The following is a 22632-nucleotide window of genomic DNA, read 5'->3' as shown; positions in this document are numbered from 1 at the left end:
TCTCACTGCTATGCTTTCATGATTTCTTTCATGATTTTTGATGTGTTTTACCAATACATCAACACACCTAACAGCAGTGCTGCCAGATCTACAGTGCCTCCAGAAAGTTCACACCCCTTGACTTTTTCCACATTTTGTTGTGTTACAGCCTGAATTAGGATTATATTTATATATGTTTTGTCAATGTATAATTATGTTGTAATTTTTTTATATATTTTTTTTGCAAATTCATTGTAAATGAAAAGCGGAAATATCTTGAGTCAATAGGTATTCAACCCCTTTGTTATGGCAAGCCTAAATAAGCTCAGGAATAAAAATGTGCTTAACAAGTCACATAAATTGCATGGATTCACTCTGTGTGAAATAACAGTGTGTAACATGATTTTTGAAGGACAAGCTCATCTCTATACCCCACACATACAATTATCTGCAAGGTCGAGCAGTGGATTTCAGACACAGATTCAACCGCAAAGACCAGCGAGACTTTCCAATGCCTTGCAAAGATGGGAACCTATTAGTAGATGGGTAAAAAATTAAAAAGGCAGACATTGAATATCCCTTTGAGCATGGTGAAGTTATTAATTACACTTTGGATGGTGTATTAATACACCCAGTCACTACAAAGATACAGGTGTCCTTCCTAATTCTATTGCTGGAGAGGAAGGAAACCACTCAGGGATTTCACCATGAGGCCAATGGTGACTTTAACACAGTTAGAGTTTTTAATGGCTGTGATTGGATAAAACTGAGAATGGATCGGCAACATTGTAGTTACTCCACAATACTAATAATACTACTCCACAATACTAATAGTTACTCCACAATACTAATACTAACTAACTGACAGTGAAAAGAAGGAAGCTTGTACATAATAAAAAAATATTCTAAAACATGTATCCTGTTTGCAACAAAAGTAAAACTGCAAATAATGTGGCTAAGCAATTAACTTTTGTCCAGAATACAAAGTGTTATGTTTGGGGCAAATCTAATCCAGCACATTACTGATTACCACTCTCTGTAATTTTAAACATAGTGGTGGATGCATCATGTTCTGTGTTTGCTTGTAATTGTAAGAACTGAGGAGTTTTTCAGGATAAAAAAGAAACAGAATGGAGCTAAACACAGGCAAAATCCTAAAAGAGAACCTGGTTCAGTCTGCTTTCCACCAGACACTGGAAGATGAATTTACCTTTTAGCAGGACCATAACCTAAAATACAAGGGCAAATCTACACTGGAGTTGTTTACCAAGAAGACAGTGAATGTTCCTGAGTGGCCAAGTTACAGTTCTGACTTATATCTAGTTGAAAATCTATGGCAAGACTTAAACATGCTTGTAGAGCTCATGATTCAGAGGTGTGAATACTTATGTAAATTAATTATTTCTGTACTTCAGTTTAATAGATTTGCAAAAATGTCTAAAAATATGTTTTCAATTTGTCATTATGGGATACTGTGTATATGAAAAAAAAATGTAATCCATTTTGAATTCAGGCTGTAACACAACAAAATGCAGTATAAATAAAGGGGTAGGAATACTTTCTGAAGGCCATGTATATGTTCAGTCCTCCATTGACCAACAATTACTGTAAAACCTCATCACCCTCTCTCTCTCTCTCTCCATTCTCCTTTCTCTCCAGGGAAGGAAGAGTCGGTGGCCACCTTCAAGGGGAACGAGTTCTTCTGCTACGACCTGTCGCTGACGCCCATCCAGAGCAGCACGGACGAGATCACGCTCTCCTTCCGCACGCTGCAGCGCAACGGACTCATGCTACACACGGGCAAGTCGGCCGACTACGTCAACCTGTCGCTGAAGAGCGGCGCCGTGTGGCTGGTCATCAACTTGGGCTCGGGCGCTTTCGAGGCACTGGTAGAGCCCGTCAACGGGAAGTTCAACGACAACACCTGGCACGATGTGCGCGTCACCCGCAACCTGCGTCAGGTAAAGAGACACGACGTGATTGGTCCATCTTCTATGCTGCGTTTCTCTCTCGCTTTCTGTATCTTTTTGGCCTTCTTATCTCTCTATCTTTCAAGCTATTTTATCTGTTGGTCTATATCTCTCTTTTTTTTCTTCCTTTTTCTCCTGTCGCTTGATCCCTACCTAATGTTGGTGTTTTTCTCTTCCAGTTCCAGGGGGTGAGATCTGCAGAGGAATGTTGCTGTTTCACTCTCTGTTGTCATGGTTTTCTTCCCAAAAAACAACCAAAGATCCATATCATCTTCTCATTGGGGTAAACGTGGGGGAAGGGGGTCAAAGTTGAGATCACCGAGGAAGTAGAACTGACCCAGTACTTGAGCATCACACACATTCATATATATTTTGGTGGATATCTAGTACACACACATCTAGAACATTAAGTACTTGTATGTCTGCGTAAGCCTAATAGGGAACACTGCATTCAATAGTCACTACCAATGGGAGCTGTTCTTGTTTATATATGTATGCATGTAATGTACTTACCCGCATGTGTTGCTTTCTAATTTATCAGAAGAGACGATGCATTTTAGCCCCATCTTAACACATTACTCCATAGATCTTTACAACCAGCTAATCACAGCCAATAGGTGGCAAGGGAGCCCACTCAGCGGATGTGAGCACCAGTGTACACACACACACTAACAAACCCTCACACACGCACATGCACATATGTGCGTGCGCAAACGTATACCCCTCACAACCACACATTGAATTGAACAGCACAAGCAAAGGATCGATACCAGGTCATCAATTGGCAGATAGTGGCTGTGAGATGTAATCAATTTCACTTACATTTGCCTTGCTTGCTTCTCCCAGTGTTTTGGTAATTGTAATTGGAATGAATGGCTTGTCAGGCCTAATAATAGCCATTGTAAAGGCCCCGCATTGGAACCAGGACTGATTTGAATGGATTAACAAACAAAAAAATAACAACCTCACCTCCTTTGTCCAGCGCCGTGGCAAACATTTACACAAAGCCTTTACTTCCTCTCCCCTGGAAACAAAACAGGTGCGTCAAACTTCCCTGGACTTTTTAATGACTGCAGAATTCAGTCTCAGGCAGGAGAAAGAAAAGTTGCACCTCAATGGTGCAGTAAGTTGGTGGCATCATCTTTCATAAGTATCTCTCCAGACCAACTAGTTTAATATGTATCGGCTTTCATAGCAGTCATTCCTGGTTCAAACGCAGAGATTGAGCCACTAAAGTCACGTAGCTTAAATAGCCATGTAGCTAATGTCCCTTCCCAGTCTTTCTCCTGTGAGCTTAACTCGGGGGCAAAGCCTTTGACACTGGAAAGGCATGCTCGCACACTGACAGAGAGATTTTGAGATTTGCTGGGGGGGGGGCACACAATCATTAATTCATACTGGTGCATATACACTAAGTACAACAACCATTAGGAACACCCCTCCCCACTCCCCCTCAAATCAATAGTTATTGGTCACATGCGCCGCGTCAATGTGCAGGGGTATGAGGTAGTTGAGGCAATACAGTATGTACATGTAGGTATGGGTAAAAGTGACTAGGCAATCAGGATATATAATAAACAGAGTAGCAGCAGTGTGTGTGTGTGTGTGTTGGATTGTCAGTTTAGTACTGTATGTGTGAGTGTCTGGGTGGAGTATAGTGAGTGTGCATGGAGCCAGTGTAAGAGAGTCATTGCCAAAAATAAAGAGGGTCAATGTAAGTAGTCAGGGAGGCAATTTGACTAACTGCTCAGCAGTCTTATGAACACCAAGATGTACAGGAGTCTTTTGGTCCCAGACTTGGCACTCTGCTACCACTTGCTGTGCAGTAGCAGAGAGAACAGTCCATGACTTGGGTAGCTGGAGTTCTTGACAATCTTTAGGGCCTTTCTCTGACACCGCCTGCTATAGAGGTCCTGGATGGCAGGGAATTCGACCCCAGTGACATATTGGGTCGTAACCGCTACCCTCTGTAGCGCCTTGCAGTTGGATGTCGAGCAGTTTCCATACCAAGAGGTGATGCAGCCAGTCAAGATGCTTCGGATAGGCTAATTGACATCATTTGTGTCAATTGGAGGTGTATCTGTGGATGTATTTCAAGGCCTCTTTGCTTGGCATCATGGGAAAATCAAAAGAAATCATCCAAGACCTCAGAAAAGCAGTTGTAGATCTCCACAAGTCTGGTTCATCCTTGGGAAAAATGTCCTAACGCCTGAAGGTACCACGTTCATCTGTACAAACAACAGTATGCAAGTATGAACACCATGGGACCATGCAGCCTTCATACCGCTCAGGAAGGAGACGCGTTCTGTCTCCCAGAGATGAACGTTCTTTGGTGCCAAAAGTGCAAATCAATCCAAGAACAACAGCAAATGATCTTGTGAAGATACTGGAGGAAACAGGTACAAAAATATCTATATCCACAGTAAAACGAGTCCTATGTTGACATAACCTGAAAGGTTGCTCAGCAAGGAGGAAGCCACTGCTCCAAAACCGCCATCAAAAAGCCAGACTACGTTTTTCAACTGTACATGGGGACAAAGATGGTACTTTTTGGAGAAATTTCCTCTGCTCTGATGAAACAAAAATATAACTGTTTGGCCATAATGACCATCGTTACGTTTAGAGGGAAAAGGGGGAGGCTTGCAAGCCGAAGAACACTACCCAAACTTGAAGCACGGGGGTGGCAGCATCATGTTGTGGGGATGCTTTGCTGCAGGAGAGACTGGTGCACTTCACAAAATAGATGGCATCAAGATCTAGGAACGTTATGTGGATATATTGAAGCAACATCTCAAGACATCAGTCAGGAAGTTAAAACTTGGTCGCAAATGGGTCTTCAAAAGGACAATAACCCCAAGCATACTTCCAAAGTTGTGGCAATTCCTTCAGGACAACAAAGTCAAGGTGTTGGGGTGACCATCACAAAGCTCTGACCTCAATCCTATAGAAAATGTGTGGGCAGAACTGAAAAAGCGTGTGCGAGCAAGAAGGCCTTACAAACCTGACTCGGTTACACCAGCTCTGTCAGGAGGAATGGGCCACAGTTCACCCAACTTATTGTGGGAAGCTTGTGGAAGGCTACCTGAAACATTTGACCCAAGTTAAACAATATAAAGGCAATGCTACCAAATACTATTTGAGTGTATGTAAACTTCTGACCCACTGGGAATGTAATGAAAGAAATAGAAGCTGAAATAAATAATTCTCTCTACTATTATTCTTACATTTCACATTCTTAAAATAAAGTGGTGATCCTAACTGACCTAAAACAGGGAATTTTTACTTGGATTAAATGTCAGGAATGATGAAAAACGGAGTTTAAATGTATTTGGCTGAGTTGTATGTAAACTTCTGACTTCAACTGTAGGTGTTCCTTTTATCCAGGTGAGAAAGGGAAGTGTGGATTGCAATAGGGATTGTGTAATGTGTCAATTGGAGTGAGGCCAGGGTTTTTGGGATTATGGTGTTGTGAACCATGACCAGCCTTTCAAAGCATTTTATGGCTGTATATGTGAGTGCTACGGGAGCTAGTCATTTAGGTTACCATGGCGTTCTTGGTCACAGGGACTATGGTGGTTTGTTAAAAAATTTAGGTATTACAGACTGGGTTGTGGATAGGTTGAACATTTCAGTGAAGACACTTGCCAGCTGGTAGCGCATGCTCTGAGTACGTGTCCTGGTAATCTGTCTGACCTGATGGAGGTCTTACTCACATCGGCTATGGAGAGAGTGATCATATAGTCATCTGAAACAGCTGGTGCTCTCACACATGGTTCAGTGTTGCTTGCCTCAAAGCAAGCATAGAAGGCATTTAGCTCGTTTGATAGATTTGCGTCACTCGTTTGTTCTCGGCTGGGTTTCCCTTTGTAATCTGGGATAGTTTACAACCCTGTTATGAACATCAGAGCTGGTGTAGTATAATTTGATCTTAGTCCTGTATTAATGCTTTGCCTGTTTGATGGTTCGTTGGAGGGTGCAGTGGGATATCTTATAAGATCCCGGATTATTGTCCCGCTCCTTGAAAGCAGCAGCTCTCGTCATTAGTTCAGTGCAGATGTTGCCTGTAATCCATGGCTTCTGGTTGGGATATGTATGTACGGTCACTAGCGAAACAGTCCTGTAGTTTAGCGTCCGCTTCATCGGACCACTTCTGTATTGAGCGTGTCACTGGTACTCCCTGTTTGAGTTTTTGCTTGTAAGCAGGAGTCAGGAGTTATGGTCAGATTTGCCAAATGGAGGGCAAGAGAGAGCTTTGATTGCATCTCTGTGTGTGGAGTAAAGATCTAGTGTTTTTTTCTCCTGTAGTTGCACTCGTGACTTTCTGGTAGAATTGAGGTAAATCTGATTTCAATTTCCCTGCATTAAATCACTGGCATCTAGAGCCCTGCAAGAGCATTTTCTTCTTTGCTTATGACCGTATACAGCTCGTTAAGTGCGGTCTTAGAGACAGAATCGGTTTATGGTGGTAAATAGACAGCTACAAAAATACAGGTGACATCTCTCTTGTTAAGTAGTATGTTCCACAGCTTATCATGAGGTATTCTAAGTAAGGTGAGCAGAATCTTGAGACTTCCTTAATATAATATTAGAGATTGCACTCCAGCTGTTGTCGACAAAGAGAGACAATCCTTGATCTTACTCGACTCTGCTGTTCTGCCGATGCATAGAAAAACCAGCTATATGTATATTATCCATGTCCTTGGATAATATGACTCCGAGAAGCATAACATATTACATTTCTTACTGTCCTGTTGATAGGATAGTCTCGAACGGAGCTCGTCCAGTTTATTCTCCAGCGATTGGATATTCGCCAATAGAACAGAGGGTGGAGACGATTTATTCACTCGCCGACGCAGTCTCTTCAGGGTGTCCGTGCAACTGCCTCTATATAGCGCTGTCTTCTCCTCCTTCGATTGTCGGGGATTTGGGCCTGGTCCAGAGAAATCGACATGTCTTTTGCCTCAAAGTAGAAGTCCTTGTCCAAGTGAAGGTTAGTAAAAACTGTTCTAATATCTAGAAGCTCTATTTGGTCATCGGAAACGGTGGCGTAAACATTATGTACAAAAAAAAGTTCACGTCAGCGCAAAAAAAAGACACAAAAAAAGACACAAAATAGCACAATTGGTCAGGAGCCTGTAAAACATCGGCTTTCTAATGCAGCTCCATTCTTCCCACATGGCAGGGGTCAGATATTTTTTGCTGCGAGGGCTTTTGCTCACCAGGTTGAAACAGATTTAATGAGTTTGGAAAGCTGACATGATTCTAGAGATTTTGTCCCTGATCCCACCCTCCCACCACCAGTCTCACTGTAATGATCCACACTGAGCTATGCTATACCACACATACTCAGCTATACTACAAACACATCTATACATACATACATCTATACATACACACACACACACACACGCCTGGACAGCTGTAAAACACACATACACGCAGCTATAGAAAGTTACTGAGGTACAAAGATCATACCCCCAAAACACGGTAGCTGTTACCAATAACATGAGAGGTTAGAATTTTTTGGGAAGGGGTGGGGGGGGAGTAAGATATCTATGCCTCTGGAACTTTCTCACTCATCATTATTCACGATTCATTCAGGATAATCTGTAATCATGGTGAAGTAGCATCCACATTAATGTAGACGTGTTCAGGAGATTCTATTCTTATTTACAATTTACAATAAAAGTGACTCCAAAATGACAATACATTATTTAGCATTTGTTTCTATTGGACTAAACATAATCTGAAACACAACAAAAAAGTAACTGTTGTAACAACCTGTATGTAGTTATTGCATGCAAAGAATAAAAACTAGGCCTTTGACTATTTAAATGCACAATAAGTGAATTGGTCTAAATAATAATGACACATACAGTTGGACCCACTAGATACATAGTGCTTTCATTTATAAACTGTAAAACATATATTGTATGTCTGAAAATATCCTCAAATAAAAAGGTGGCATCATATAAAACGTTTGATCTCAAATCCAAAATACTGGAGTATAGAGCCAAACAGTCCAACTACATGCAGAGGGAGTGTACATCGCCAGTATTTGATTTTTTGAGAGGCATTATATTATGCTACTGTAATGACACTTCTTAATAATAGCCTATAGGACAACACAAAGACCTTTGTCATAGTGGACATGCCCTCAACCTCTGCTCTAGTAATCCCCAGAGAAAAGGAGAACTCTATGTATCCTTGTTGTTGATGTGAGGGGAACCCTATGCATTAAGGAACTCTACGTTACACTACCTTCACCCCACTAACTGCCTGGTTGGCTGAGGGAGGATATTGATGGCATTGACCTGACCTGTCAGACCTCACCTGCACCCACTCTACTCCTTGCTAATCAAAAAAATCCTCTGGGAGCAGATCATGCTATCCATACACATGCAGGAGAACACACACACACACAAATACAGTCCATTCGGAAAGTATTCAGACCCCTTGACTTTTTCCACATTTTGTTATGTTTCCGCCGTATTCTAAAATCTACACACAATACATTTTTGCAAATGTATTACAAATAAATAACTGATAAACCTTATTTACATAAGTATTCAGACCCTTTACTCAGTACCTTGTGGGCGCACCTTTGGAAGCGATTACTCTCTCTTTCACATACCGATTACAAGCTTGGCACACCTGTATTTGAGGAGTTTCTCCCATTCTTCTCTGCAGATCCTTTCATGCTCTGTCAGGTTGAATGGGGAGCGTTGCTGCACATCTATATTCAGGTCTCTCCAGAGATGTTTGATCGGGTTCAAGTACGGGCTCTTGCTGGAACCCTCAAGGACATTCAGAGACTTGTCCCGATGCCAGTCCTGCATTGTCTTGGCTGTGTGCTTAGGGTCGTTGTCCTGTTGGAAGGTGAACCTTCACCCCAGTCTGAGGTCCTGAGCGCTCTGGAGCAGGTTTTCATCAAGGATCTCTCTGTATTCTGCTCTGTTCATCTTTGCCTCAATCCTGACTAGTCTCCCAGGCCCTGCTGCTGAAAAACACCCCCACAGCATGATGCTGCCACCACCATGCTTCACCGTAGGAATGGTGCCAGGTTTCCTCCATGTCTGACACTTGCGTATCACACACACACACACACACACACACACACACACACACACACACACACACACACACACACACACACACACACACGCACACACACACACACAGCTCATATTATACACCCTGCTTTCAACATGATGCCATACCACCAGGATAGCCCTCTCCCCTGTCTTCACCAGCCTATACCTGTTCTAATAGCTCTAAAGCCACAATATCCATTCCTTTTTAATGCCTCGCTTGATTTCATTCCATTGATTTTAAATGCTTTTACTGTGTTGTTCGGCAACCACAGTTGTTACAATGAGCTTCCTAAGCGGTTCAAGCTGGTGACTAATCATTCAGTTGTTGTTTTTTTCCTTCATTGTGTGTTTTCTCCTCCACCACCGCTCACCTGAAACCTGTGGATTTTTCAGCTTCTTAATGGTGAAAATGTGGCAGAGAATTAGGTGAGAGGATATGGAATCCTGGAGAGAAGAAACGCAACTCAGAATCACAGCTCCACCCAGTGGTAAATAGTGGTAACACTGTACTGCAGGCCTGTGTTGGGAGAGGTAACTCTGTACTGCAGGCCTGTGTAGGGAGAGGTAACGCTGTACTGCAGGCCTGTGTAGGGAGAGGTAACACTGTACTGCAGGCCTGTGTAGGGAGAGGTAACGCTGTACTGCAGGCCTGTGTAGGGAGAGGTAACGCTGTACTGCAGGCCTGTGTTGGGAGAGGTAACTCTGTACTGCAGGCCTGTGTAGGGAGAGGTAACGCTGTACTGCAGGCCTGTGTAGGGAGAGGTAAGCTGTACTGCAGGCCTGTGTAGGGAGAGGTAACGCTGTACTGCAGGCCTGTGTTGGGAGAGGTAACTCTGTACTGCAGGCCTGTGTAGGGAGAGGTAACGCTGTACTGCAGGCCTGTGTAGGGAGAGGTAACGCTGTACTGCAGGCCTGTGTAGGGAGAGGTAACGCTGTACTGCAGGCCTGTGTATGGAGAGGTAACGCTGTACTGCAGGCCTGTGTAGGGAGAGGTAACGCTGTACTGCAGGCCTGTGTTGGGAGAGGTAACACTGTACTGCAGGCCTGTGTTGGGAGAGGTAACTCTGTACTGCAGGCCTGTGTAGGGAGAGGTAACGCTGTACTGCAGGCCTGTGTAGGGAGAGGTAACGCTGTACTGCAGGCCTGTGTAGGGAGAGGTAACGCTGTACTGCAGGCCTGTGTAGGGAGAGATAACGCTGTACTGCAGGCCTGTGTAGGGAGAGGTAACGCTGTACTGCAGGCCTGTGTAGGGAGAGGTAACGCTGTACTGCAGGCCTGTGTAGGGAGAGATAACGCTGTACTGCAGGCCTGTGTAGGGAGAGGTAACGCTGTACTGCAGGCCTGTGTAGGGAGAGGTAACGCTGTACTGCAGGCCTGTGTAGGGAGAGGTAACGCTGTACTGCAGGCCTGTGTAGGGAGAGGTAACGCTGTACTGCAGGCCTGTGTAGGGAGAGGTAATGCTGTACTGCAGGCCTGTGTTGGGAGAGGTAACGCTGTACTGCAGGCCTGTGTAGGGAGAGGTAACGCTGTACTGCAGGCCTGTGTAGGGAGAGGTAACGCTGTACTGCAGGCCTGTGTAGGGAGAGGTAACGCTGTACTGCAGGCCTGTGTAGGGAGAGGTAACGCTGTACTGCAGGCCTGTGTAGGGAGAGGTAACGCTGTACTGCAGGCCTGTGTAGGGAGAGGTAACGCTGTACTGCAGGCCTGTGTAGGGAGAGGTAACGCTGTACTGCAGGCCTGTGTAGGGAGAGGTAACGCTGTACTGCAGGCCTGTGTTGGGAGAGGTAACGCTGTACTGCAGGCCTGTGTAGGGAGAGTTAACGCTGTACTGCAGGCCTGTGTAGGGAGAGGTAACGCTCTACTGCAGGCCTGTGTTGGGAGAGGTAACGCTGTACTGCAGGCCTGTGTAGGGAGAGATAACGCTGTACTGCAGGCCTGTGTTGGGAGAGGTAACGCTGTACTGCAGGCCTGTGTAGGGAGAGGTAACGCTGTACTGCAGGCCTGTGTAGGGAGAGGTAACGCTGTACTGCAGGCCTGTGTAGGGAGAGGTAACGCTCTACTGCAGGCCTGTGTAGGGAGAGGTAACGCTGTACTGCAGGCCTGTGTAGGGAGAGGTAACGCTGTACTGCAGGCCTGTGTAGGGAGAGGTAACGCTGTACTGCAGGCCTGTGTAGGGAGAGGTAACGCTGTACTGCAGGCCTGTGTAGGGAGAGATAATGCTGTACTGCAGGCCTGTGTAGGGAGAGGTAACGCTGTACTGCAGGCCTGTGTAGGGAGAGGTAACGCTGTACTGCAGGCCTGTGTAGGGAGAGGTAACGCTGTACTGCAGGGCTGGGGAGAAGTAACAGACTGTGTCTGAGAGCAGTGTGAATAGTCCCTGTGGTATATGGATGATGGACAGGCAAGGACGTTCACAGTGACCTCTCATCATGGAGGAGGCTCCTTCAAACACAGAGAGTCAGTCAGGCAGGCAGGCAGGCGTCCCTTCCCGTTTCCTCTCCTCCTACCCACGGTTCTCCTCCTCTTCTCTCCGGCTGTGACATAATGAGATTCTATCATGTACGGTTCGTAGACTTTAAGCACTGGTGACCGTGCTGCAATACTCCATGGTTAAGTGCCTGGACAGACAGACAGATACTGCAGCAAAAGCACCCCATGCATAAAATGCAAACCCATGCAGCAAGACCAATGGACCAATAGGAGGGTGGCTACACAATAAAAGCTGTTATATAGAACCTAAAAACGTTCTTTGGCTCTCCCCACAAGATAACCCTTTTTTTGTTCCATGTAGAACCCTTTCCACAGAAGGTTCTACATTGAACCCTTCAACCTGGGACACAAAAGGGTTCTCCAATGGGGACATTTCGAAGAACCCTTTTGCAATCGTTATTTCTAAGAGTGTAAGCATTGAAGCATATAGGTCTATACATGCACACATCCACAAGTACACTTAGCTGACTGTCTCCACTGCATGACAAAGTAACACAAAATAAATGTCATGCACAAATGTCATCTACTACATGACACATAACACACCAACTCTGTATTCACAATTGTCTATTTATAAACATGCCCTTCATTCATTCTGTTCACAATAGCAAACGTACAGTGGCATGAAAAAGTTTGTAAACCCTTTGGAATTACCTGGATTTCTAATTGGTCATAAAATTCGATCTGATCTTCATCTAGGTCACAACAATAGACAAACACAGTCTGCTAATAACACAAAAAATAATTATACATTTCTAATGTCTTTATTGAACGCACAGTGTAAACATTCACAGTGTAGGGTGGAACAATATGTGAACCCTTGGATTTAATAACTGGTTGACCCTCCTTCGGCAGCAATAACCTCAACCAAATGTTTTCTGTAGTTGCGGATTAGACCTGCACAACGGTCAGGAGGAATTTTGGACCATTCATCTTTACAAAACTGTTTCAGTTCAGCAATACTCGTAGGATAACTGGTGTGAACCGCTCTCGAGGTCATGCCACAGCATCTCAATCGGGTTGAGGTCAGGACTCTGACAGGGCCACTTTAGAAGGCATATTTTCTTCTGTTGAAACCATTTTGTTGTTGATTTACTTCTGTGTTTTTGGGTCATTGTCCTGTTGCATCACCCAACTTCTGTTGAGCTTCAATTGGTGGACAGATAGCCTAACATTCTCCTACAAAATGTCTTGAAAAACTTGGGAATTCATTTTTCTGTTGATGATAGCAAGCTGTCCAGGCCCTGAGGCAGCAAAGCAGCCCCAAACCATGATGCTGCCTCCACCATACTTGACAGTTGGGATGAGGTTTTGACATGTGTTGCGCCTTTTTTTCTCCTCACATAGTGTTGTGTTCCTTCCTTCCAAACAACTCAACTTTAGTTTAATCTATCCACAGAATATTTTGCTAGAAGCGCTGTGGAACATCCAGGTGCTCTTTCGCAAACCTCAGACGTGCAGCAATGGGGTTTTTTGGACAGCAGTGGCTTCCTCCGTGGTGTCCTCCCATGAACACTACTCCTGTTTGGTGTTTTACGTATCGTAGATTCGTCAACAGAGATGTTAGCATGTTCCAGAGATTTCTGTATGTCTGTAGCTGACACTCTAAGATTCTTCTTAATTCTTAGGTATAGGCATCCCTCTAGTGGGACACCAGCTGACAACATCTGGTGAAATTGGAGGGCGCGCAATTCATATAAATAATCGTAATATTAAACATTCATGAATATACAAGTATCTTATATCATTTAAAATCTTAAATTCTTGTTAATCTAACTGCTTTGTCCAATTTACAATAGGCTTTACGGCGAAAGCATTCCATGCGAATGTCTGAGGACGGCGCCCCACATCAACATATTTTACAACCAGCAAAGGCTTCATAAAATCACAAATAGCGATTAAATAAATCACTTACTTTTGAAGAGCTTCCTCTGTTTCCATTCCCAAGGGTCCCAGCTACAACGTTTTGTTAGATAAAATCCTTCTTTATATCCCAAAAAGTCAGTTTAGTTGGGGCCATCGATAATCCACTCGTTCAGTTCAACATGCAGAAAAAGGAGTCCAAAAAGCTACCGCTATACTTCGTCCAAACAAGTCAAATTACATTTCTATTTAATCCTCAGGTACTATAAAATGTAAATAAACTATAATATTTCATACGGAAAGTAGTATGTTCAATAGGAAAGCAAAAGACCAAAAGACTGATATTGTTCCGGTGCTCTCCTAACCAAATCTCCAAATTCTTGCTTGTTTTTCAAAAAACAATCCTGAAACCTTGAATAAAGACTGTTGATATCTTGTGGAAGCCATAGGAATTGCAATCTGGGAGACGGAATTACATAGGAACAATAGGCTTCCATTATAAGAGCCTGGGACCTAAAAAAAACAAAAAACATTCCGGGTTGATTTTTCTTCTGATTTTTGCCTGCCATATCAATTGTGTTATACTCTCAGACATTATTTTAAACAGTTTTAGAAACTTCAATGTGTTTTCTATCCAATGCTACCAATTATATGCATATCCTGGCTTCTGGGCCTGAGTAGCAGGCAGTTTACTTTGGGCAAGTCAGTCAGCTGGAAATTCAGGAAACTAGACCCTATCGTCTCATTGATTAGACTCCAGGTTAGCTGACTCCTGACTCAAATTAGTTTTTGGAAAAGTCATTAGCCTAGGGGTTCACATACTTTTTCCAACCTACACTGTGAATGTTTAAATGATGTATTCAATATAGACAAGACAAATACAATAATGTGTGTGTATTAGTTTAAGCACACTATGTTTGTGTATTGTTGGGACTTTGTGTAAATTTGATGACTAATTTATGCAGAAAATCCAGGTGATTTTCAAGGGTTCACATACTTTTTCTTGCCACTGTATATTACCCTCAATAATCAATATCCTCTCCATGTTCCATACAACCAGGCTTTGTCCCAATTCAGACCCTTTTCCTATATATATATATATATATATATATATATATATATATATATATATATATATATATATATATATATATATATAGTGCACTACTTTTTTACCAGGACCCATAGTGCTCTGGTCAGAAGCAGTGTCCTAATCAGTGAGAGAACAGCGAATTGCCTTGATATTACTGACACACACACTGACTTGAGAGAGTAAAGACATCTTCTGTCATTATGAATGAAGCCTCCTCATTGAGTTTGCTCTCTGTCTGAAATTGTGTTTTGATTATAGAGTGCTCCCCATCAGAGATGTTAGGATTCGGCAGGAGAGGATGAACATTAAGGAGATTCTGCCAATATCCCCATCTCTCCCACTTCAGTCGATTCCCACTGGGCACAGACGTCAATTGAACACCTTTTCCACGTTGGTTCAATGTCATTTCAGTGAAATGACGTGGAAACAACGCATGCCCAGTAGGTTCATTACCACTCTAAGTGGCTAAATGTATTATGCTATCTGTGCTGGATTTGTCCGCATTCTTAGGGGAATCTAGTACTTCAAGTTTGCTGAAATGCAGATACCAATACACTGAAATGTAACAACTGTACAGCTAAACCTGATATGACGCACAGGCTACAGGGAAGAGACACAGACGTGATATCAACATACTGCTGCTGCCAGAAAAGGGGAGCAGGGATCTTTCTTGCAGTTTGGATCTTCAGGTCTCATTCCAAACCACTTACTGAAAGAGGGTAATACAGTAAGCACAGTCAGGGGCTGTCTATCTCTCTGTGTGCAGAACAGGCACCTTAAGGCCCTTGGGGGGGGGGGGGGGGGGGAACCTACAACCAATAGTGTATGAGGATGGGAGGGTTGGGGGTGTGTGTGTCCACGTGTATGACACTCTACCTGCAGTGAAAGAGAGAAAGCTTCTCTGGGATGTAGAGCACAGTTTAGGGAGTGATGGAATATGAAAGGCTTTCTTTCGTTCCCTCTGTGGCTTAACAACAAAGTATTTGCTGCTCGTGTGTCTGTGAACTGGGGAGAAGGCTTAGCTTACGTCTGGTGACTGAGACATTTGAAGTCTTGAACACCTTTCCTATTCGCTCTCTTTCTTTGTCTCCCTCTCGCGCTCGGCTCATTCACTTTCTCTTTCTCTCTCTATCTAGTGCTCTATCCCATGTCTTTTTTTCCTTCTATATAATTAGACATTGGTTTCAGCCATTGGATTAATTGTGGGATCAAACAGATTTGTCTTGTTCTTAGGTGCTGAGCGCACTGCCCTGAGGTTCCCAGTGCCCTGAGTTCAGCTCCTCCAACACATTGCCTTTGATGTGCTGCAGGCAGGACACACTGTGCGTGTACAGAGTACACGCACATTCATGCATGAAGAGGCACACACTCTTGTTTTTAGTTTTCGATTATTTTTGCACTTGTTTGACATTCTACTGCGCTGTTAGGAGCTAGCAACACAAGCATTTCTCTGCACCCGCCAGACCAATGAACTTTGATTTGATTTGACATAATCATGAGCAGACACACACATGTACACACACACACACACTGGAGCTTGAGAATCAGGGGCTTAAAAAGGCTAGCTCTACCTTTGTATGGGATGAGGAATGATTGAATCATTCCATAGGCAGCAGAAAGAACAACCAGCACCACAATCAATAGCGGGGCTTCTTGGACATTCTTCTGCATCTCCTCTCCTGCTGTTTTTCTATCCCTCTCTGTTTGGCATCATCAAACTAACAACTGCAATTATGCCCCCCTCTCCCTCCCCTTCCATCCCTTCTTCCCTTCCTCTCTCCATCCCACAGCGTCAACCGTCATCGACACAGAGAGGAAGCCACTAGAATGCAGAATAGTCGTCAAATCAATTCCTCCTCTCCCTTCCACTTGCATCTCCTCTCCCCGCTCATAATTTGTCACCTAGCAACCAGCCAGTCCGCTGGCTGTTGTTTCATCTCGAGCCTGTTTATGTTTCTGCCTCCGGTACAGAAGAGGCATGAACCACTTCAGTGCCAGTACTGTCCTCATCGCATACTATAGTCTGCCTCTCTATCTCTATAGAGTAGCAGAGCTCTCATAGGGTTAACACTGTATTTCCACACAGGAGAGGTATGAACCACTTCAGCTCCACCACCCCCTGACCTCATAACATATTTAATCCCCTCTCTCTCTAGTCTAAAGAGTAGCACAGCTCTCGTAGGGTTAACCATGCCTTTCCCATAACATTCCCACCAGCAAGGACTAGTCGCGATAGCAGAGCCACCGATCGCCTCCCTCTATCGACGATTATCTGTGGGTGAAATGGCATGCAGTGTGTAACAGTTGGGTGAAAGGGCATGCGTTGTAACAATTTGGTAAAATGGCATGCGGTGTAACAGTTGGGTGAAATGGCATGCGGTGTAACAGTTGGGTGAAATGGCATGCGGTGCAACAGTTGGGGGAAATGGCATGTGGTATAACAGTTGGGTAAAATGGCATGCGGTATAATAGTTGGGTGAAATGGCATGTGGTGTACCAGTTGGGTAAAATGGCATGCTGTGTAATAGTTGAGTGAAATGGCATGTGGTATAACAGTTGGGTGAAATGGCATGTGGTATAACAGTTGGGTAAAATGGCATGCGGTATAATAGTTGGGTAAAATGGCATGCGGTATAATAGTTGGGTAAAATGGCATGTGGTGTAACAGTTGGGTGAAATGGCATGTGGTATAACAGTTGGGTGAAATGGCATGCGGTGTAACAGTTGGGTAAAATGGCATGCGGTATAATAGTTGGGTGAAATGGCATGTGGTGTACCAGTTGGGTGAAATGGCATGCGGTATATCAGCTCTCATGAGTCTGCTGGATGTTCTGCACACAGGTAGAAGAGAGCTTCTGGCCAAAGACATTTAGCTCATGCCGATGTATGAACATTTGTTTGAATCGCTACTCAACATTCAAGTCAATAGCAATCATCTGCATGTCCTTTGCATAGCATCCCATTTGTTTGCTAATATGTAGTTTGTATGAACAAGTGCTTGTGTGTGTGTGTGTGTTTGCCTACATTAACATCTTCAACCCTTCTCACTCAGAAAGAGCCCCTTGTTTACCACTAACAGCTCTGTCACCAACTGTCATGTTTATTCATGTCCTAGTTTGCATCTTACAGCCATTTTAACCAGACCTATAATTATGTAAAAAATCTCTGGACCATTAGAGCATACTCACAAATGTTGCAGGTAGCATTTTGGAAATACACAAACTGAGGGGAAAAGAGAGGGAGAGAGAGAGCGATATACTTTCAGAGAGAGGGATAACACAGAAGAAATGTCTACTTAGCTACTATTAGCCATCATTTTCACTTGTGGCTGCACACACACAAGCCCCACCTGTTTGCCTAGCTCTCTCTCCCCGGCGTAATTGCGCTGACATTTATATTGTCACCTGGAGCTGTTCTGTCAATTTCCATTACTGGGAGCCCAGGCTGTGGTGTTATGGTTGAGAGCGGAGGGAGGGAAGGAAGGAAGGAAAGGAGGAAGGGGAGTATCAAGGAGAGGATTGGAATGAAAGCGGAACTAACTACCTGCTCGAAAGACACCTCTCGGCTTCCCCTGACCATACTGCTGGAGATCTCACTAAAGCAATACTCCACTGACCACACTGCTGTCGATCTCACTAAAGCAATACTCCCCTGACCACACTGCTGTCGATCTCACTAAAGCAATACTCCACTGACACCTCTGCTGCAACATACAAGACATATACATACGCCAGATCAAATACAAACATGAGCGCATACATGCATGCACACAACACACCAAACGCACCTACGCACACTCGCGCATCCCTCAGCAACCGCATGTTGAGTATCCTCCGAGTCATTTGATAGCGTACAGTGTCTCCAGAAAGTATTCACACCACTTGACTTTTCCCACATTTTGTTGTGTTACAGTCTGAATTTAAAATGGATTCAATTGATATTTTGTCACTGGCCTACACACAGTACCCCATCATGTTAAAGTGGAATTATGTTTATTGAAATTTGTACAAATTAAAATAAAATACAATTAAAGCTGAAAGTGTTCAACCCCTTTGTTATGGCAAGCCTAAATAAGTTCCGGAGTAAAAAAATGTGCCTAACATCTCATAAAATAAATTGCCTGGATTTACTCTGTACCCCACACATACAATTATCTGTAAGGTCCCTTAGTCGAGCAGTGAATTTCAAACACAGATTCAACCACAAAGACCAGGGATTTTTTTCCAATGCCTTGCAAAGTAGGGCACCTTTTGGTAGATGTGTAAAACAAATTAAAAAGCAGACATTGAATATCCATTTGAGCATAGTGAAGTTATTAATTACACTTTGGATGGTGTATCAATACACCCAATCATGACAAAGATACAGGTGTCCTTCCTAACTCAGTTGCCGGAGAGGAAGGAAACCACTCAGGGATTTCACCATGAGGCCAATGGAGACTTTAAAACATTTACTGAGTTTAATGGCTAGGATAGGAGAAAACTGAGGATGGGTCAACAACATTGTAGTTACTCCACAATACTAACCTAATTGACAGGGTGAAAAGGAGGAAGCCTATACAGAATAAAAATATTCCAAAACATGATCCTGTTTGCAACAAGGCACTAAAGTAAAACTGAAATAAATGTGGCAAAGCAATTAAGTTTGGGGCAAATCCAATACAACACATGACCGAGTACCACTCTTCACATTTTCAAGCATAGTGGTGGATGCGTCCTGTTATGGGTATGCTTGTAATTGTTAAGGACTGGGGAGTTTTTCAGGATATAAAAAATGGAATTGTGCAAAACGCAGGCAAAATCAGGAGGATAAATTGTTGCCTGAACAGAAGGCAGATGTTTTGCCCCCAACCGATTTGTGTTTTTTTGTTCATTTATCTGCGTTGTTTGTAACTTATTATTTTCTATTTTTGTACATAATGTTGCCACTACCATCTTTTATGACCGAAAATGACTTCTAGACATCAGGACTGTAATTACTCACCACGGACTAGCAGAATCCTTTTTCTTCGTTCACGACTCTGACGAGCCCGAGGCGGAGGATATACGGCTCCCTTGGGAACAGGCCCCATCCCCTGTGATTTGCATAAAGAGGAGGTGGAGAAAGAGAGGCTGGAGGGCGGGCTGCCTTCTGAATAAACTCTCACTCCCCTCAATTCTGCTCGCAAACATGCAATCTTTGGACAATATAATTGACGAGTTTTTGAAATGATTAAGGAACATTATCGGGACATTAAAAACTGTAACATCTTATGCTTCACGGAGTCGTGGCTAAACGATGACAACATCAACATACAGCTGGCTGGTTACACAATGTACCGGGCATCGGTCCATAGAACAGTGACGTCTGGTAAGACCAGGGGCGGCGGTCTATGTATTTTTGTAAATAACAGCTGGTGCACGATATCTAAAGAAGTCTCGAGCCATTGGTCACCTGAGGTAGAGTGTCTCATGATAATGAGAATGTACATGCTACTGAATGTACATACTAATGAGACATGTACATACTACAACTAACCGGTGCCCTCGCACATTGACTCTGTACCGGCACCCCACTGTATATATTGTTAGTTTTTTACTGCTCCTCCCTAATTACTTGTTACATTTATCTCTTATTCTTATCTGTATTTTTTGAAACCGCACTGTCGGTTAGGGCTTGTATGTATAACATTTCACTTTAAGGTGTTGTTAACCTGTTGTATTCGGCGCATGTGACTAATAGAATCTGATTTGAAATCCTAGAGGATAACCTGGTTCAGTTTGCTTTCCACCAGACACTGGGAGATGAATTCCCCTTTCAACAGGAAAATAACCTAAAACACAATGCCAAATCTACACTGGAGCTGGTTACCAAGAAGACAGGGAATGTTCCTGATTGGCCGAGTTACAGCTTTGACATAGGTCTACTAGAAAATCTATGGCAAGACGTGAAAATGGTTGTCTAGCATTGATCAACAACCAATTTGACAGAGCTTGAAGAATATTGAAGTGTGTCGGTCTTAAATTGTCTATAAATTTGCTAAAATGTCTAAAAACATATTTTCCCTTTGTCATGATGGGGTATTGTGTGTAGATGGGTGACAATTCAGCCTGTAAAACGACATAATGCGTAATAAGTCGAGGGGTATGAATACTTTCTGAAGGCATAGTAGGTGATGTTCCCTGAATGATCAACTATGTGACCATTTCAATATGAGTTCTGTATGCAGACTCTCTTCCAGGAGTAGTGCTCTAATCGTATCCCACTCTATAAAACCCATTACCCTCTCAACTACCTCAGGTCTAATGAAAAATACTAACCGTTCATTCCAGCCAATACGATTTATCCCTGTCCCTTTTTATCACGGACTATTATTGGCTAAATTGGAAATTGATATGAAAGCGGTCATCAGTCTTACCGTTCTCTTGTTATGTGTTATAAATCCACACAGACCTATGCTACAGTGGGCCCTTTCAGAGTCTGTCCAACCATTGATCTTATTTTACAGCCGCATTAAATATTTATCTCGATTGTGCTCACGGTGATAGTTCAACTTTGTCCATTGTGACATGTACGTAAAGATCAAACTCCTGATAGCCTCATTTACTGCTACTCAGTCAACACGATCCGGCTGTCATCTCATTTGCTTCTGGGCCTTAGCGATTTGCCACTTCCCCCCCAGACTGTTGACAGAGAAGACATGTCAATTCTCTCCTTTCCTTCCGCAAGTGGAAGGCTACAATGGTGAAACAATGCTAATAGCTCTTTATAGTCTCTTCCCCACATTAATAATGCAGGGAGCTGCTGAGCGAGCTTATAAAAAAAAAGTTATTTATCGGGGCCTGCTCCTTGTTTACACGATTAGTTTTATCCCCCATCAGCAAACAATGACCAACGCCTCCTCCCTGCCTCCCTGTCCCAGATGAGTCAATTACAGACAGGGAAGGCGAGGGCGGACGAGGGCCGTCAATGCCACAGCTGAAGACTTTGAAAATAGGGAGGCCTAGTTGAGTATACCCACTGGCAGGCTGAGGTTGAGACGTGTGTTCCTGTATACGTGTTATGTGTGGGTTAGGAATAGGAGCTTTCTCTCTCTGTCTCTCTGTCTCTCTGTCTCTCTGTCTTTCTCTTTCTCTCTGTCTTTCTCTTTCTCTCTGTCTTTCTCTTTCTCTCTCTCTCTCTCTCTCTCTCTCTCTCTCTCTCTCTCCCCCCCTCTCTCTCTCTCTCCCCCTCTCTCTCTCTCTCCCCCCCTCTCTCTCTCTCTCCCCCCCTCACTCTCTCCCCCCTCACTCTCTCCCCCTCACTCTACAGGTTCATAAAAGTTTAAGCGATCTCCGATGGTTTCAGGAGCTGGTATATTGAGCTATACCTCTTGCTTCCCTCTGACTTTCCTTGCCCGTCTTCGCTTGAATTATTTAACATGCGGTCACGCTATGACTCCCTGATAAAATAAAGGTTAAATAGAAATAAAAATGACATGGTTAAAAGAGAAAGGAGGAGTGTAGGCCTGGAATGTTGGTCGAAGATCTCTATACCGACTTTTCTTGGTCAAATCAGGGTGTTAATGTGTCTTCTCTGTCTCCAAAACGTGGACGAAGGGATGACTTCAGTCTGACTTCTCTCCATTCCTCCCTCTTTTTATGTCCAGTCAAAGATCGTCAGCAGTCTGAGGAGATACATTTTCCACATGCATTCCGCAATTTTTCCCTGAATGTAAGAACATCTTAAATATCCGAGATCAGTTCAGGATTCAGACATCAAACACCACAAACGTAATATTTAATCACGCTTCTCACAAATTCACATAATTGCTATCTGTCCGTCAGACAAAGACACGCCGTGATTGTCACCTTCATAGACCGTCATTTGTCTTATTTAATAAACCATTGTTTTGCATCCCCAGTCCCTTTCAATCCCTATTTTGAGTTTGATGTATTTGTGTCTGTGTTTTGTTACGATTAGAGACACAAGCACAGTGTGGGTCTTTGACGAGGCAGTGGCACACATATGCAAATTTCACACCCACTGTTGGAACTTATTTACCTAATTAATGGATTAACATAAATCATTAGCGGCAGAGCGGGGGTGCTTGACACTGCTTACCCGGATCTGGTGACCCGGATCAAACAGTGAGCGGCCATCTTCATTTTCTGACTAACAAATG

At 43.5% G+C, this 22632-nt stretch overlaps 1 protein-coding gene across 5 annotated transcripts in view; it reads left to right on the top strand.

Moving 5' to 3' along the window:
• The window catches only part of LOC135510695 (neurexin-2-like), a 977907-nt gene that overhangs the window by 465896 nt on the left and 489379 nt on the right, over window positions 1–22632 (top strand). For all 5 annotated transcript variants that reach the window (XM_064931818.1, XM_064931817.1, XM_064931819.1 and 2 more), the window contains one exon: window positions 1639–1940. In XM_064931818.1, the coding sequence (XP_064787890.1) occupies window positions 1639–1940 (302 nt within the window). The remainder of the gene's footprint in view (window positions 1–1638; window positions 1941–22632) is intronic.

This window comes from Oncorhynchus masou, chromosome 23 (genome assembly GCF_036934945.1).
Source record: "Oncorhynchus masou masou isolate Uvic2021 chromosome 23, UVic_Omas_1.1, whole genome shotgun sequence".
Lineage (NCBI taxonomy): Eukaryota > Metazoa > Chordata > Actinopteri > Salmoniformes > Salmonidae > Oncorhynchus > Oncorhynchus masou.
Note: the sequence above shows the minus strand (reverse complement) of the source record. Positions and strands in the feature narration are given on the sequence as shown.